This window comes from Melanostigma gelatinosum (genome assembly GCF_949748355.1).
Source record: "Melanostigma gelatinosum genome assembly, chromosome: 20".
Classification (NCBI taxonomy): Eukaryota; Metazoa; Chordata; class Actinopteri; order Perciformes; family Zoarcidae; genus Melanostigma; species Melanostigma gelatinosum.
The window spans coordinates 16,351,527-16,366,028 of NC_136653.1; the positions used below are offsets into that span (position 1 = coordinate 16,351,527).

At 44.4% G+C, this 14,502-nt stretch overlaps 1 protein-coding gene across 1 annotated transcript; it reads left to right on the forward strand.

The window, feature by feature from the left end:
* The first annotated feature begins 9,661 nt into the window (after positions 1–9,661).
* On the forward strand, positions 9,662–11,656 carry sox17 (SRY-box transcription factor 17). The gene is made up of 2 exons (XM_079291719.1): positions 9,662–10,114; positions 10,489–11,656. The coding sequence occupies exons 1-2, from the start codon at positions 9,817–9,819 to the stop codon at positions 11,379–11,381; spliced, it is 1,191 nt and encodes a 396-aa protein (XP_079147845.1). The 5' UTR covers positions 9,662–9,816; the 3' UTR covers positions 11,382–11,656.
* Positions 11,657–14,502: the final 2,846 nt, after the last annotated feature.

The following is a 14,502-nucleotide window of genomic DNA, read 5'->3' on the forward strand; positions in this document are numbered from 1 at the left end:
TTGTTTTTGCTGCTCCACTCTCTTTTACACTCGTCCTCCGTCTCCACAGCTCCCCTCTCTCCTTCCAGACCTAAGCGCTCTTCCTTCCTGCCCTCTCACAGCTTCCTGCTCCGGCTCTTATCACTCCAGAAAACATGACACAGTCTCAGCCCAGTCAAACCAACGCTAACCTCCGTAGTCCCCCCTTTTCCGTGGCCATCACTGCCTTAAATGGAAGTATTGTGGGCCCCGCTGGGGTCTAGGTGCCTGCAGGGGGGGGTGAGTGGATATCACAGAGGCCATGTCATCCACCTGGGACAAATCTGCTAATGAACTTATTTATTATAAACAATATAGCCTCTACTTCACAGCCTACAGAGGAACAATACATCTGGAGTGGCCAGGCGTGTTTTTATTTATGTATTTATTTATCTTAGAGGAAGTCGTGGGCACATTGGGACTTTATCAACTCATTCTCCTCCGAGGGGTTTTCCTCTGAGCTGAGGAAATAGTCTGCTTTGATTTACTCTGTAAATCTGTGCCTTGTAATACAGCAAGAGGTGACCGCATGAGGCCAAGGCTGTGAAATCTGGTTTGTGGTTAAAATGTGCAGCATCATGCTTGAGTTGATGTTATCTGGATTTATTTTCATGAATCCCCTTAAAGAATATTTCTTGTTTTTTTTCATTACACAGTAAAATCATACGAACTCTTTTGTCTAAAATCTTCCTCAGTTTGGTGTATTTGTCAAATCAGATGAAGTGTATTCTCATGAGCATCTTGAGTAACATTTTGTGCATCGCAGGTTGTATTTATTGTTGTTCTGTGACACCGCTGCCAGATACGGATCTGCTAAGGCACGATAGAGGCCGTGTTATTGTAAGGCCACAAGGCCATCTGATAAGACCCCATGCTCCACAGCCTGCAGCGATAACACATGTTTTGGATGGTTTCAAGCCAAAAAAGCCGAACCTGTCGCTGCACAGAATGCAACAATTACATCAAAGTTCAAAGTCTGCACTACGGGCATTGATCAGAATATCTGGATGCCATTTTTCAGCTGCGAATAGCGTCCTCTTGGGTCTCCATTGTTCCACACACTGCAGCATGTCAGTGTAGGTAGCAGTGGGCTTTTGTCTGGATGCAGAAACGTGATGATATCAGGGGGGACTTTCCCCTGAGTTTCCTGATATGAGCTTTTCCCATGTCATCATGTAGGAATACTCACAGGAGGGATGCTGATCAGCTGACAGTGATCGCTTGAATGTGATTGTGAGGAAAAACATAAGAATGCTTTTCATCTGTTTTAAAAGTATATTTGTGTGCAATCGTCTTAAAAAACGAGAATCATGGAGTCTGCTATGTTGCACCGCCATGTTTCTACAGTATGCCACCAATCCATAGACACTTGACCTTTAGGCATGAGTAATTATTTAACATGGGCCTGCATATGCTTTAACAGAATCGACATTTTGGGGAAATTATCATTTGTCTTTGTTGCTGAGCGTTAAATGAAACGTCACAAACATTATGTCTTTATATTCAATTGAAAGGGTTCAAATGTATATTTTACAAGACAAAATATTGACATATTATCATGTTGCTATGGCATGTGTTAGCAAACTATTGTCAGTTTACACTTATTAATCAGTGAATAGTTGTTACCTTTGAACAGGCTAGCGCTAGTTAGCTACAGCTTAAGCTAAGCGTACCAACTGCTAACAGTAGCGTTAATATTTGAGTGTTTTAAATCTTCTCATCTTGGCAAGAAAATTAATATGTACTAAACAACATATGTAGTAATAATGCATTCCTTGAACCGAGGCTGCATGGTGGGCTTTGGTGCAGCAGCCTGTAACTGTAGGCAGTGAGTAGATATTGATGATCCAGACCATTGTGTGCAAATGAACTGAGGAGATAATCTCCATCAGGTGAACTCAGACACTGAGAGGTCTAGTCAAACACAGGAACCCCTTGAAGTGTAAGATAGGCCAGATATGTGAGATAATGTATTGATAAAATGCTCTGACGGCGTACATTTCACTGTGACTCATTGTGGTCGTAACAGCCATGTTCCATCTTCATGATGTGTTTTTGGAACATGTTAATGCCAGCTCTCACTTTGCTCTCAAATAGGAAATTTTAAAAAAAAGGTGAAAGTAAAATGTTCACGCCTCAGGTTGATTTTTTATTTCACCCCACAGTGTCGTCAACTTGACACCGATCCATCTGCCTCGCGACTTAGTTTCACGGGACATTCATTTGACAAGCGCCTTGAGCGAGAGAAAGAAACTATTTGACAGAAAATATGTGTGAATCTGATTAAAGGTCGGCTCTTCCTATCAATGCTGCTTGTTGCTGTACAGCGTTGGTGTAAAGGGAACAACGTAGGGAGGAAGCCCTCACACACACACACACACACACACACACACACACAGTGCATTTCCTCCATAAAACCACAGCTGTGTGAAAACAACACATTCCTCAGCCATTTCTCTCACTTTAGCACAATAAAGGACGTGAAGGTCTGCAGAGCACTCACTAATGTTGCTGAGTGGAATCAAGACTCGCGTGCAGGTGTCTTTGCAATGACACCTTGATAATATGAGTGTTGCATCATAAATAGGTGTAAAAGATCAGTATTTTAGCTTTTAACCGCAGTCCATTAAAGGAGAAGTTATTGCGTCTATGAGGAAGTTCCAGCTCTGACTTTTGGAGTATTTGTTCTGTAATCTCCAGAAATGACATTGCATTATTTGCACTTTGAGAAACATATCATGAAAAGTCCAATTTAAACCGAGTCTTATGATTTTGTTTCCACCACAGCTCAAGATAAGTTTGAGTTGTGATCTTTCCTCTTATCTGCTGTCTCTGCAGCTCCCGCGCTCACCTCTATTGATCCAGATTCTTGCAAGGTGCGATGCCACTGACCACACACGCCATTATTGATCGGCATTGGTCACCCCTCGGCCGCCACGGCGTCCTGTTAGCACCCTCGGGGGTATCTGTGTTTTTGTTCTACGCTTTAGCGCCTCACCAAGGCAAAGGCCACACATGAAAGGATTCAGAGTGTTTGAGCCACTGAGGAATCAATTCACACCCTGATTGTCATGTACAAAGGCCTCACTGTCTCTTCCCTCGTTTAAAAAGAACAACTAGTCTGGAGAGTTGGATCAGTAATTAACTAATTTCATCACGAAGGCATCAAACACTGATTTTGAAAGTATAGATATTATTCTGGTGATGGTGCAATCTCTTCAGCATGCAACATCATGTTGCTGCAGAACAGATGAGACGAATTGAGGGACTTCTCGTGCGGAGGGGTCAAAGCCGGGCCAAGTTGCGGAGAGTAGTATTCATGTGACTGGTCGCTGTCAGGAAAACAACAGTGACGCTTGGACATAATCTATCATTTGTTTTCTCACAAATACTTATAAAGAAATTCCTTTTTTTGACATACAAAGCAAGAGCAGGGATTGTGTGAGAGCTGGACAAAAGTATTGTTGGCCCATAACGTATTGTTTAGGAGTATTTCATCCCTTTGATGGTAAAAAAAAACAATTATAAAATGGTTTATTGTACAGCTGTAAGTTCATTTTCTCATGTTTTCTTATATTTGCAAATATTTATCTGCATGTTTTGTTCTTCCTTAAAATAACAAAAAAAAAGAAGCTATTTCAGGCTCATACTTGTGTCAAGGACAAAAAGAAAAGAAAGACCCAAAATAGACAAGGCTTATCAGTTTGGGAATGGTCATAGCACCAGTAGGAACAATGGCGTGGCGAGATGGGAGTCGAGGTTGACCCTAATAATGCGACTGGTCCCGTCAAGGAACCTGGAGAACAGGAAGCCCACCGAACCTCTGTCCTAATGGATAAAGTCATAAAAATGATAAACACGGGTCTCGATTAGTCTCCGTCAGGACAATGTGGATTTGGGTCGGGCCAGTAAAAGTGAAGAGATGAAAGAGTCTGCTCTCCCGTGTGGCTGAACTCCCCGCTCGTTTCACTGAGGAAACCTGCGTTTTCCCTTTCCCCACTTACCAACGGTGATTCATCAGTCAATCAAGACGTTCTATTCATACTTCCTTCTCCCGGTGGTGCTGGGAGAAAGAAGTGCGAGCATGAGTGCAAGTCACCCTGAGAGCAAGGGGGGGTCGCTGAGTGTAAGTATACACGAGAGTTAAAGGATAGTTATGTTTTATGACAACTTGGATCTTATTTTGAAAGGCTTTTGTTTCTATTGGCTATGCACAACAGATCCATTGCTGAAAACACACAACAAAGTCTGATTGGACAGGAAACACAAGCAGTAAGAAGATCATACGGACAAATCCCAGGTTAGCTGAGTTTATTTAAAAGACAAAATAAAAGTGAACAGTAAAATGATTACCTAAACATTTCCACTGTAAACAGTGTACAGACTTCCTGGTTGACCTTTGACTCACTGTACTTGTGCATAAATAATACACAAATGGATGTCGGTAATTCGGCTAATCCGACATTTTGGGAACGACACTTCCTCTTGTGAAGCTAAACGTGAAGCTACAGCCTTTACACAGTTAGCTTAGCTTAGCATAAAGACAGGAAACAAGTGGAAACTGCTAGCCTTGCTATATTTTCCGATTAGACTTTTGTTGTCAAAAAAATAACTTTTCCCAGTTGATTGGTTCCTAATTGGTTCTTATGAGCTGTCGACCTCAAATAATATTTTTATTTTTGTTGAAATGTGTACATTCATTTTCTCCCAGATTCTACATTTGCAGAGGCCTCTTCCCACTTATGATGCCACTTATGAAAGCCTAACACGATATCCTTGACATCATCATTTTACATTGCTGCCTCCTCCACTGAAACTTCAGCACGATGGATGTTCTCAGGAAAGAGACTTTGATTATTTTACTTGTTGCTTCCGTTTTATTGTTGGCTGACCCCTGGCAGCTTGCAAACCCCGAGGTCACCACAACTTGTCGTGAAAAGTTCCCAAACATCCTCATGTTAGCGCGACTAAAAGCATATTTAAGATTGGGCTAGAACCCGGGGCTTCAGTTGAGTCAAACAGACTGAGAACGAGGGCGAGACGAGAAGATACGGCGGATGTGCTCATCTCCAAACTGAGCATCAGAGACAAACAAGAAATAGCTTCATCATCAGAGCATCTTCATTTTGCAAGGGGCCGGATGGTGCTGCAGACGGGGTGAAGATATCAAAATGTCCTCTTTTGCTCAGCGTGGAGTGAGCTGGCCAATAAACACGACAGGGCCGAGTAGATTCCCACCATGATTCTCGGCAGATCCCCGACAGATTAACGCCTCCAGAACAATGAGACGAGAGTGGAGACGGCTTCCTCCGAGTCCCCGCTCGTCTGGGGGAGACAACATCCCAGCAGTGCTACCCTTTCTGCAGGGTCCGGGTGTGTGCTCTCGGGCAAGGGAACTTTCCCAGCAATCCCCTGAGGGAGGGGGGAAGACTGTACCACCCAGAACACTTAAAGACATCTATGCAATGCTTTAGGCCGCGTGATCAGTTTCTGTCTCGTTTTTCTGGTCTCATTCGTCAGAATTTCAAGTCCCCAATTTCTGTAACCAAATCGTGGCACGGGGAAAGAACATGATCAAACTTAGACTCTCATATCCTTTTTGTGAGCATAATTTAACCACCTTAACCTGTGGATGATCTCTCATATCTGCAATCTCTCTCACAGGATGATTCTCAGGTTGCTAAAGATCAACCACCAACAAAAAGCCATAAGGAAGTCACACTGTTCCTTGCACAGTTTGACAAGAGAATTGAAACTTCTTTTAAATTTCCAACGTGACTTTATTACTGTTAAAACTTCCGGCTTCGGGAAAAGGTGTGATTTCTATTTACAGAATCCAGACTTTCTCTCTTTCTTTCTCTTCTGCACACCTGTTATGTGCTCCCCTCCTGACGAGGGCCCTTCCCCCATCCTGAAACACCTCCCGCTCTCCAGCAGGTGTTGGAGGAAGTCATAGTCTAATCAGATAATTAAAACAATCACTATATCTCACCATTGACAATGACAAAGATCTACACACTGACTGTATGGCTTCCAATTTATATTCCTACCATACACATGACAAAAGAACTATCATGGGTTTGATGGGGGGGGGCTGCAACTAACAATGGTTTTAACTGTAGATCAAATGAAGACTCATTTATTTGAGCAAACCTTTAACACCAACCCTCTGTTGCTGGCGAGACACCTAAATTTCAACATTAGAGCCTTTTACAGGATGTAAAACATTGTTGAATTGACAAACTACTCTTAAAGTTGCACTGATCAACATTTTTACACGAACAATGGATCAAAGTTAAGCCCCAACCTGCAGTTTCCCTCAGCTCTAGGAGCGCTTTAGCATCTTTAAGCTTATTGCTTTCGTTTTTCAGGACCTCAAACTGTTTTGTTTTAAGTCACCGCTCTCACCAACGTTGCATCCAGTCGACGCCAACGGATTTCAGGAAAAAACTTTGACAGACACACTGTAGGCGACCTGCTCGGCACCACACAGACACAGTTAAAGACTAGCTGGTGGACATAGTGGAGCGTTTAGCAGCTACAGAGACAGATATTTCCCTCAGCGGTTGGTGGAGACCAAAGACAGAGTTGAAAGTAGAGCGACTGTATTGAACTGAAACATGACTCCAAATAAATGTTAATGTTGCTCTGTGTCTGCTGGATGTGTAAATAAGCAACTGTTTGCTCACATGTTAGCAGCTTGATGCCAAAGTGCCAAAGCAAATGGCCCAAAAAAATAATGATGTTGTGTTTTATTGTACTGGCAATCAATGACATTTGAATATTGTGCCTTTTTACCGCATGAATAACTTCATGTTTTGTCTGTAAAATGTCATAAGTTTGTGAAAAATGGTCACAAATTGTTCTCCGATCAACAGTCTGCAAATTATTTATCTGTTATTTGACTACTCTATGAACTAAACATCCTTGAAGAAGTGTAAGATGAAGAATAGGACCCAAACATTTGCTGCTAATTAGAGTATTGTTCAAACTCAGAGCACTTTTCCCTTCTGTGGCTTTGTCCAGCTCAGGCCTTCGCAGCTCAAGAGGCTCAGGGGATCAGCGCAGAGTGCTAACATATATATACCTTCCGTCCCTGTGATTTAAACTAACACCACTGCCTCGCAGCGCGGCACAAAGGAGCCAGCAAACACATTGTGCAATTCCCAAGACAGCCACCCACAGACATTTATACAGTGAGACTGGCGACCAGCAGCTCAACCGTGTTTCAGAACTCACTCGGAAGGCGGACAGTTTGTGCTGCTACGCCAAGGACAGGAAGTGCTTGCAGAGGGACAGGAAGTGCTCACCGCTGCAGTAGCCGAGGCTGGAACTGAGATAATGCCATTGTGTAAGCAAGCCAAGTGACCTCTCCCTGAGCACTGAGTCCAGAGGCTGGCGTCGTGAGCGCTGGCCCCCACCCAGCCCCAGACTCCCCAGGCACGGGGTGGGGGACTTGGTGGAGGGACAGGGGGAGGAATGGAGGGAGGAGGCCGGGGGGGGGGGGCCAGATACGAGGCGTGTCACCTTCCCTCATCCCCCCGCCGCCACTCCTTTGGGTCGACTCTGAACCTCACCTTGTAGAGGAAATGTGGCTACGACTCCAGACTTTATGACTTCTCCTACCAAAAGACAGGATTCTTCACTCCCACACAGCGCGAGAGAGAGAGAGAGGTGGCCAGGGCACGCTCATGCCCACGCCCATGTCAACACACACATTCACAGAGACACACATGCAAACACAGAGTCTCTCTTTCACCACTCTCTCAGGACTGGAGGGGGGGGGGGGACTTTATCAGGTCATAAGCAGTAAAATAGACGATGACAGTATTATAGTCCAGATCCTGTCCAATGCTTGGCCGGACCCTCCATCGAAAACACCCTCCCACCGACCCCTAGAGGGTCACCCGGCGTGCTCTCTGTGTCCCCGGTGGTGTCTGCACGGGGGCACCAAAAGGTTGCATAAGCATCGCTCATATTTCTGTCAGCCCCTTTTGCCGTGTCACAGGGACCGTAAACCACAACGAGATGGGAACGGTCCGAGCAGAGCTGACAGGTTGAGGGGCTGCTGGCTCAGATAAGAACCAGCATCAGCTTGTGGGTGATGTTTGGGTTTCTGACCACAAACAGGGGCTTCGTTCTCTGCTGTATAAACACTCCAAGTCTGGACATTTGAGGTGCAACAGGTTGCTTTAACCTTTCCCCCAGCGTGTCACCGTCCTGGTCTGGCACAGCTGCTCCAAAACCAAGGATACACAGTCTCACACATGTGTTTCATAGAGTTAATGGAGTTTATATTTCACAATACTGGCTAATGTCTTCAACACATATTCCATGAATGCTGCTCAGTGAAGGTTCACCTCAAACTCTCACTCAAACTCAGAGGGGATATTTTAGGGGCAACATGTATTCTTTGTGCAGTGAATAAGACTTGTTGCCCCTTTTAAACTCAGACAAAGCTTATTAATAATACAATGAAGTGAATGAGCATCCACTGAGGCAAACAATAATTTAATTGTGACATTCTAGTTCAGACATCAAAGGGTAAAGCGTTGTATGAGTTGTTGAAAGAAATATAATAGCATGACCACAAACAATTATAAATTACTTTTAGATTATTTTCAATATGCTGCTTTATTTCTACATATTTACAGACTATGCAATATTACCATAATGTCCCATTATGTAAATTAAAAACAAGATATTTGGGCTTTTTTCCAGACATAACTGTTCTCTTCATAAATGCGATACCAAAAAAGTAATTTAAAGCGTTTTACTCCCACAACTTAATCAGCTGTTTGTTCGGTTCATTAACATCCCAGACCGACGTCTAGTCGGTTAACGGCAGTGTATCCTCGACTGTTTTGATATTTGAGCGTCACAGCCACAGACAAAAGCGCACCAGTATCACAACATGTTACAGGTTTTTTTGTGTCAGAGGCCACATCACTTAACAAACGTGTAATATGTGTTGATTTAAGCTTTGTTATTTAGAGCTATTGACGTCACTTTTAGGAAAGTGAAATCCTCAAACGCCCTTTGTCCAGCGCTTCTCATTAGGCTGCAATCAAAGAAAGTCTCCAACGAGACCATTGTGCGTAAAAGTTGCGAATGAGGGGACCATTCACTCCACGCGTAAACCTGATATTCAAGATTTTAACACTCTTAACCACATCCAATACACAAACTGTCGATCAAGTATTGATCTCTGCGCATCTCAGTGTCAGTCTAATACAAAGGTGAGAATTAAAACTGGACTCAATAAACGTGAATTGAGGATCAAAGGGTTCATCAGTTTCACCTCTTTTCTCTCCTAAAGTAGGTCAAATGTCACACTTTGCCACCTTTTTAAAACCTTTGCACTAAAGCCTGGTTTATATCTTCGTGTTTTATCTAACTATACAACACATTTTGTGCACATGGGAATATATTTTTTATTATTTATAGTTTGCATCTATTAGAAATCTCACCGCGTCTCTCCTTAGAGGGTCTCAGCGCTTCAAACAAGGGAAGGAGGCGGACTACTCCAACTTTTTTACACCTTTGTAGTAGTGGGCAACTCCCACCACATGGTGATTGGCTGCCTGTGAGTTTATAGCGCACCAGCCTTCACATCCAGCACTGAGTATTCGGTACACTTCAGCCCTCGCGACTTCAGCAAATGGCTTATGGATGTGACTAATTATTTTCCAGCTTCAAAGCCAGAAACCGTGCTAAGTTATTTTTATTTGTCTGTTGCTTCTCAGTCGTAGTGTGCTGCTGTAGTCTGTTGCTCCAAAACCTCCCAGCTGGACAGAGATGAGTAGTCCCGATGCGGGTTACGCCAGCGACGATCAAACCCAGGCAAGGTGTGCGTTGTCAGTCATGATGCCTGGAATGGGACACTGCCAGTGGGCCGACCCCCTCAGTCCTCTCGGGGACGCCAAAGCGAAGAACGAGCCGTGCGCCTCCAGCTCCGGCAGCCAGAATCGCGGCAAGACCGAACCGCGGATCCGACGGCCCATGAACGCGTTCATGGTCTGGGCGAAGGATGAGCGCAAGAGACTGGCGCAGCAAAACCCGGACCTGCACAACGCGGAGCTGAGCAAAATGTTGGGTAAGTCATTTTATACTTTATTGAATCAATCTGTGTGCCAGATCTGTACAGGTTATTATAGAGCGATATTATTATTATTTGTTTCTGATATTTACGTGCTTGTTAATTTAGTTTATTGTTTTAAGTCAAATTATATTTTCGTGTTGCTCAAACAACAGTGAATGGTTATTTCTCAATCAGACGTGACCGTTGAGGCAGCAGGTGAAGTTACCGTGTTATTAAAAGTTACTGTGTCTGAGTTAAGCTGCACATGTAACCTCAAAAACCTGTCCCTGCCCCCTCAAATGGCAACAAGCTATTTTTGTGTGCATCACCAGACTGCATACAGTATCTGCTGACATATCGTTGATGTGCACTCTCCTCTTGACCTGCAGGGAAATCATGGAAAGCCCTTCCTGTCACAGAAAAGCAGCCCTTTGTGGAGGAGGCCGAGCGGCTGCGGGTTCAGCACATGCAGGATCACCCCAACTACAAGTACCGGCCCCGGCGGCGGAAGCAGGTGAAGAGGATTAAGAGGCTGGACTCTGGCTTTCTGGTCCACAACGTGTCCGATCACCAGCCGGGGGGTGGCAGAATGTGTGTGGAGACTCTGGGCCTGGGCTACCACGAGCATGGCTTCCAGGTTCCCCCGCAGCAGCTCAGCCACTACCGAGACGCTCAGGCTCTTGGGGGCCCCTCTTATGAAACGTACAGCCTCCCTACGCCTGACACCTCTCCTCTGGACGCTGTGGAGTCCGACCTCATGTTCTTCCCCCCACATTCACAAGAGGACTGCCACATGATGCCTGCATACGCTTACCACTCCCAGGCGGCGGAGTACCAGCCCCAGGACCCCCACTCCAACCACCACGGCAACCCCATCCTGCACCGGCACCCTGGCTCAGCTCCGGAGCAGCCGCCTCAGCCTGCCACCCTTCCCCCTTCCTACATGGGATGCCCCAACCCTCTGGCCATGTATTACACTCAGCACTGCAGTCCCAGCCACCCCAAACGGCATGCCGGTGGAGCGGGACAGCTCTCCCCGCCTCCTGACTCCCAAAGTCACTCAGCAGACGGCGTGGAGCAGATGCACCACTCTGAGCTGCTGGCCGAGGTGGACCGCAGCGAGTTCGAGCAGTATTTGAGCTCCTCTTCGGCGCGTGCGGACATGACAGGCCTGTCGTACGGGTCGCACGAGGCCGGCATGCAAGGACCTGAAAGCCTGATATCATCGGTGCTGTCAGACGCCAGCACGGCTGTGTATTACTGTAGCTACAACAACTCTTAACCTCCTGCCCGGCCTGTTGCCCTGCTGCAAGGACACATGATCTGACCTCAAATCTCTGCAGCTAAATTTGAACAAAAAATGTTTTTATTTTTATTTGATTTGTCATTGCTAGCCTGTGAGATTTTAAAATGCCGCTGTGGAGAAGACTGTTGTACTGTAAGAAAAAGCCATCGAATATTTCAAACACTGGTTTTAACTTTTTCTTCCTCTCTTGCAGGGATTTGTTTTGTGATAATAAATATTGAACAGCCGCTATTTTAAAGGTTATGTATATACTGAAGGTGTTTTTTATACTTTTTGCACTTTTAAAATAAATTTTTGCAAATAGCCTCGTCCTCTCTTGTATTCATTATTTCACATAATTTCACATTCTCTTGAATTTCAGGAAACACTGGAAGAAGCATTCCTTCACATTTATTTATTCTATGTTTCCATTTCCAAATCAAAAGCTACATCACCTAAAAACAGTCTCTAATGAGTCGTCCGTTACTTTGTGAACAATTCAGTTGTTCCACTCATCACAACATTCATTCAGCGTTGGCTCTGTATTACACGTCACCATCTCTGTTGCTTTTTCCCTCTTCCACACGGAGCATAAATGGGCTCACATGCAGCACCAGTTGCTCACCTGGAAGCGGGGCAGCGGAGGGCCGCGACACGGCTTCCTGGCCCGGACAGAGTGGAGGTAATCTCGGTGTCTGCGTTACACATGGCGCCTTGTTTTCGCAGCATGGGAGTGCAGTTTATGCTCCGGACATCCTGTCTCTGAATGATTTAGCCTCTTCTGATTAATGGAAGGGGGCCATTAAAATTCACTACACCTCTGCTAAACAATGGTGCCGCTTTATTCTGTGTATTTTAACTGCTGAACAGGAGGTATGATTCAATAACCATCCTCCAGTTATTACACAGCAATAACATCAGGTTTTAGTTCTGAAAGGCGATGATATATTTAGCCACTAACGCCAGTCTGTTGCTTCATCATACGTCAAATGTATCATTTGAAAATCTTTAAGAGATTACATCAAACCTTGAGGATGAGTTGTGGTATTTTTAGCTGACAAAGAGTCCCGTTTTATAAATAGAGATTTTCCCTATTTTAAAAGGAAGAGGTTCTTCTCTAAAGGGGTCAATCACCCTGACCTCGCCATCCATTTTTAGCACTGCAGAGGAAACATGCTCCAGAGGTGTATATATTAATGCGCTTTGTTCGTGCTGAATGTTTTGAAATATTCTCACATGTAGAAGTAGTGGTTGGACCTCGAGGTAAATATTTCTGGTTCCTCCCACGGTCGTAATAATGATGTCAGCTCTTGTTAAAAACAGTCTTATTCAGGTTCAAACAGCTACATGTTTTTGACCTCAACGTACATTTCTGAGTGTTTTTACTCCAAACAAGTTTGTCTGATATATGTGTGAGGTGTTACTACGCCTTCTAACTTCCCTCGCACACAAACTGACTTGTTTCCCTTCGGGCCGTGTGGAACAATCCACTGTAATTGGTGTGAATGTGTTTAAATTCAGTCTGCAGCTGAGTGGCAGGTTTATCCTCCCTGTTGTTACGGCTAATGGGTGCATAACAAGAGGCTCAGGCCACGATCCCTGAGGCATCAGCAGAGTGGGTGGGGGTCACCTGTGCAGATTTAGGGAGAGGCAGACCCCCCATGTCAGCCGTGATATTATCTCCTCACACAAATTGATCAGGGCTAATTGATGAGGAAGAGCTCTCTGTTTATCTTAAAGACACAAGAATGTGTTGGATGACAAAATAAAGTGTATATATTAATATGAGACTTTGACTGTTTTGGGAGGGCAATACTTACAATATAAGAAATTAAAAATTCTTCAAACAGTCTGTTAGTTTTTATTATTTACGTAGGCAGCAGCACTGAGATATTTCCAGCTAAGCAAGAAAGCCAGAAGTCAGAGCAGCTTAAAGCTCAGGAAAGGTGGGCTTTCATGGGTTCCCTTGCCGCAGTGTGTGTGTGTGTGTGTGTGTGTGTGTGTGTGTGTGTGTGTGTGTGTGTGTGTGTGTGTGTGTGTGTGTGTGTGTGTGTGTGTTCGTGTCCCGGGGCCTCGTTGCCAGCAGTCTGCAGACAGCCACTCAGAGATTTCAGCAGGACGGCCGGCTACATTAAGGCAGCAGCACTTAATCATGGCACTGCCCTAATCTCATCTCAGGTATCGCTGCCTTTCACAGACGCAGCTTCATTCAACCACAAAGCCAGCTGCAATGTATTTCATTCAGCCTCCCATAAACCGTCCACATCAACTCTATTTGACCAACATGAGATGCAAACACAGTGAAGTTCAGTTCGAGGGTTCGTCATTATAAAGCCTCATGTTGGCTGTGGCTGAATGCTGAGCAAAGAGAATGCTAATACACCTCTTCTTCATGCGCTGAATCCAGCTGTTACCAATTATGCCTAATTGGTTTCTCTGTCTCTTAACTTTACATCTTTAGAGACAAGAAGAGCAAATAAAAAGACATTTTTAGAGAATGCTTTTTTATTTTTGGATGGTGTAGAGGTGGGGGTTGTGCAAAACAGGCTGAGAAGAATAGTTCAGAAGCAATTACTTGATTGTACAATTAATAGGCTGAATACAGTAACTTTGATAACCCATTCATTTTTAATAAGGCTCACTTTGAATATGAGTTTTGTTGTAAGCCATACATAAGTGCGTGTTTTGGGTCACCTGTGAAAAATCCCTTTGACTGCTTGGACCATTTACCTTCTCATAAAGGGTCACACAAGAGCTGGACTACAATTAAGTATTTACTAATGGCTGAATAAACCAGTGTAAGGGATTTCCCACCATCTTGCAGCCTGCTTTTCTATGTTTTGTAATATTGTAAATTACTATTTTTTTTAGGTTTGGACAGCTAGCTGGACAAAACAAGGAACTTGAAGACATCTTATTGGTTACTAGGAACACCATTTTTAACTTTAATATAAAATACTCTATAGACTGTAATGAATAATAACAAAATAACAAACAACCACAAAATCTGCATCTGAGTTTGTATTTGTCATAAATGCCAGCCGGTAAGCTCTCTGCAAACTGGTCGAGGTGAAGATTCCTTTGTCCAGTTCCAGCGACAGAGAGGCTTGCGAGGGCC

Excerpts from the sequence above, each read along its gene's own strand:
- sox17 (XM_079291719.1), top strand. The coding sequence starts at position 9,817 with ATGAGTAGTCCCGATGCGGGTTACGCCAGCGACGATCAAACCCAGGCA. Across the intron at positions 10,115-10,488 it reads GGAGCTGAGCAAAATGTTGG|GGAAATCATGGAAAGCCCTT; the intron begins GTAAGTCATTTT and ends CTTGACCTGCAG.